The sequence below is a fragment of the Sinocyclocheilus anshuiensis genome, unplaced genomic scaffold, assembly GCF_001515605.1.
Source record: "Sinocyclocheilus anshuiensis isolate Anshui unplaced genomic scaffold, SAMN03320099.WGS_v1.1 scaffold1036, whole genome shotgun sequence".
Classification (NCBI taxonomy): Eukaryota; Metazoa; Chordata; class Actinopteri; order Cypriniformes; family Cyprinidae; genus Sinocyclocheilus; species Sinocyclocheilus anshuiensis.
In genome coordinates, this window is record NW_015550226.1 from 807,367 (window position 1) to 809,487 (window position 2,121).

General features: G+C 35.6%; 1 protein-coding gene across 1 annotated transcript in view; it reads right to left on the bottom strand.

The window, feature by feature from the left end:
* Positions 1–1,606, bottom strand: part of LOC107661005 (uncharacterized) — a 7,989-nt gene extending 6,383 nt beyond the window's left edge. The window contains exons 1-2 of the mRNA XM_016450446.1: positions 1,398–1,606; positions 177–345 (exon numbers count right to left, since the gene is read on the bottom strand). Of these exons, the coding sequence (XP_016305932.1) occupies positions 177–345; positions 1,398–1,409 (181 nt within the window). The 5' untranslated portion in view covers positions 1,410–1,606. The remainder of the gene's footprint in view (positions 1–176; positions 346–1,397) is intronic.
* Between the last annotated feature and the right edge of the window lie 515 nt (positions 1,607–2,121).

The following is a 2,121-nucleotide window of genomic DNA, read 5'->3' on the forward strand; positions in this document are numbered from 1 at the left end:
AATGATTTTCACACTTAGTTCCTAACATTTCAGTTAAATATTACAACCTTATTATAAACAAACTATGCTCCGACACACACTTCCACACGCAACCAAAAACGCAAAAAAATTGTTTTTATTGTTAGTTTATATAACATACGTTAACTACCAAAGAAACTGTTTGCTCACACACTCACCTCCATATTCAACTGCTCTCAGTTTATGCCCAGCTAAATGGGTCATTATTTGATGGTACTGTCTTGGCTTACACACGTCAGTTGTGCAGAAGGGGCATGTGAATAAAGTAGCGTCTGCATGGCAACGTCGCGGTCGAGGCTCCTGTCCTTTCTGCTTAATTGTGATGTGCTGAATGGACAAGAATATTCAGTTAGGGAAGTGTCAGTTAGGGGAAATAACTATAATCCAAGATGCATTCTCGTCACTATAATACAATTGTTTCCCATTTTACAAAAAAAAATGTACTTAAGCTACATTATGTATGTGCATATAAATCCATGCATGGGTCAAAGACAAGACGTCCCATTTTGGCCAAATTCAATTTACAAAAGTGATATATATATATATATATACACACATACAAACACACACACAGACAGACAGCATATTAAATGCAACTTGTTGCATTAAATGCAACAAGTGTCTACTTTAATGTTTCAAATAACTTTTGTGGAAATAAAATGTTAAAATATGGGTGAGATAATGTTCCATCGTTATTCAGCATAACAGATATATTTATGCAAAAATGAAACAACATACTCATTCTGACCTGTAGTTATTAAAATATATAAAACAAAAAGTTACTAAAGTTTGTTTTACCTTAAACCGCATAAACACATTGCATTACACCAAATAATGTTCTTTTTAGCAACGTCATATGACCCCTTTAAAATTACAATTGATTAGTATTTTGGGATTGCACTGTGATCCTTCAAGTCTAACGAGTCTTGTTCTAAATATGCCTGATTTTGTTTGTTTGTATACAAACTGTTATACTGAAATTATTTTCTGTAAATAATCGTGTTTTTAAAAAATGAACGAATGATATGAAAGATAGATAGATAGATAGATTCTAATGGAAAAACTGTATTAAACTTTTATTGTTTTGATAACTGAAACCCCCTTTTCTTCTTTGACCCGCATAAAAATCTAACCTAGCAAGCTAACTAGGTTGGGACTCATAAGCTATAGTTTTAAACAGAACTGGAATGTGCCACCTAGAAAGGTATTATTAGCAAGCTGCCGTTGTCACTACTGGTTTTACGGCTAAAGGGACAAAATGTGTGTGCACTAAATAGCTAGTTAACGCGAAATCGTGCAGCTAAACAGATATTTAGTAAGCAACCAGGCAGCTAACAAAGTAACATCAATTAGCCAAAACGTAAAAACAGTCTCCTCACAATCATCGGCATGCTATCTGTGTCCTTGTGTCTCCTCTTTCTGATGTTAGATTCGTGAACGAATTGGTGGTTTAAAAGAACTCTTTTAAGTGAATAAAACGCTCTCGTTCACTTTATACATTTAATCGTTCACTGAAAGTCTTTTTGAAGCCAGTAGCCGCGTTCCATTTCAACTTTTTATGCCCTTCCTTCCCTAGTTTCCCTTCCTGTACGTCACTGATTATGCGCGAGTGCCCACTACCAGCAGCAAGGGTTGCCAGATCTGAGTATCAAAACTAACCCTACCCTAAATATCAATACATACAAAATACATATTTTACAGTCACTATTATGCGTGATATTTTAACTCGACAATCACTGTGTAGATTAGTATTAATCATAAAAACAGTCTGTCATAAAGGAGCTTGCAGCCAGAGCTCAAAGGGTTCCTACCAGTGCTGCTGCCTCCTAAAAATCTCCTTTGTCTCATCATCTTGCACAGTTTTATCATGGTAGCATAAAATAAAATACATAAAATATTTTGATACAATTACTGAAGAATTGGCCGAAGACAAGTGCGTGTGAGACGCAGTGCTTCTGTCCGACGTGGTTGCTTTTAGGTGCTTCATATCCCAATTCAATTCCATGGGAAAATTACAGACTTGGCAACCCTGGCTGGCAGAACCCTTGTAAAGGTTTTAAAATGAACAACATGGAATTCTCTATGCAGCTGATTGTTGACATT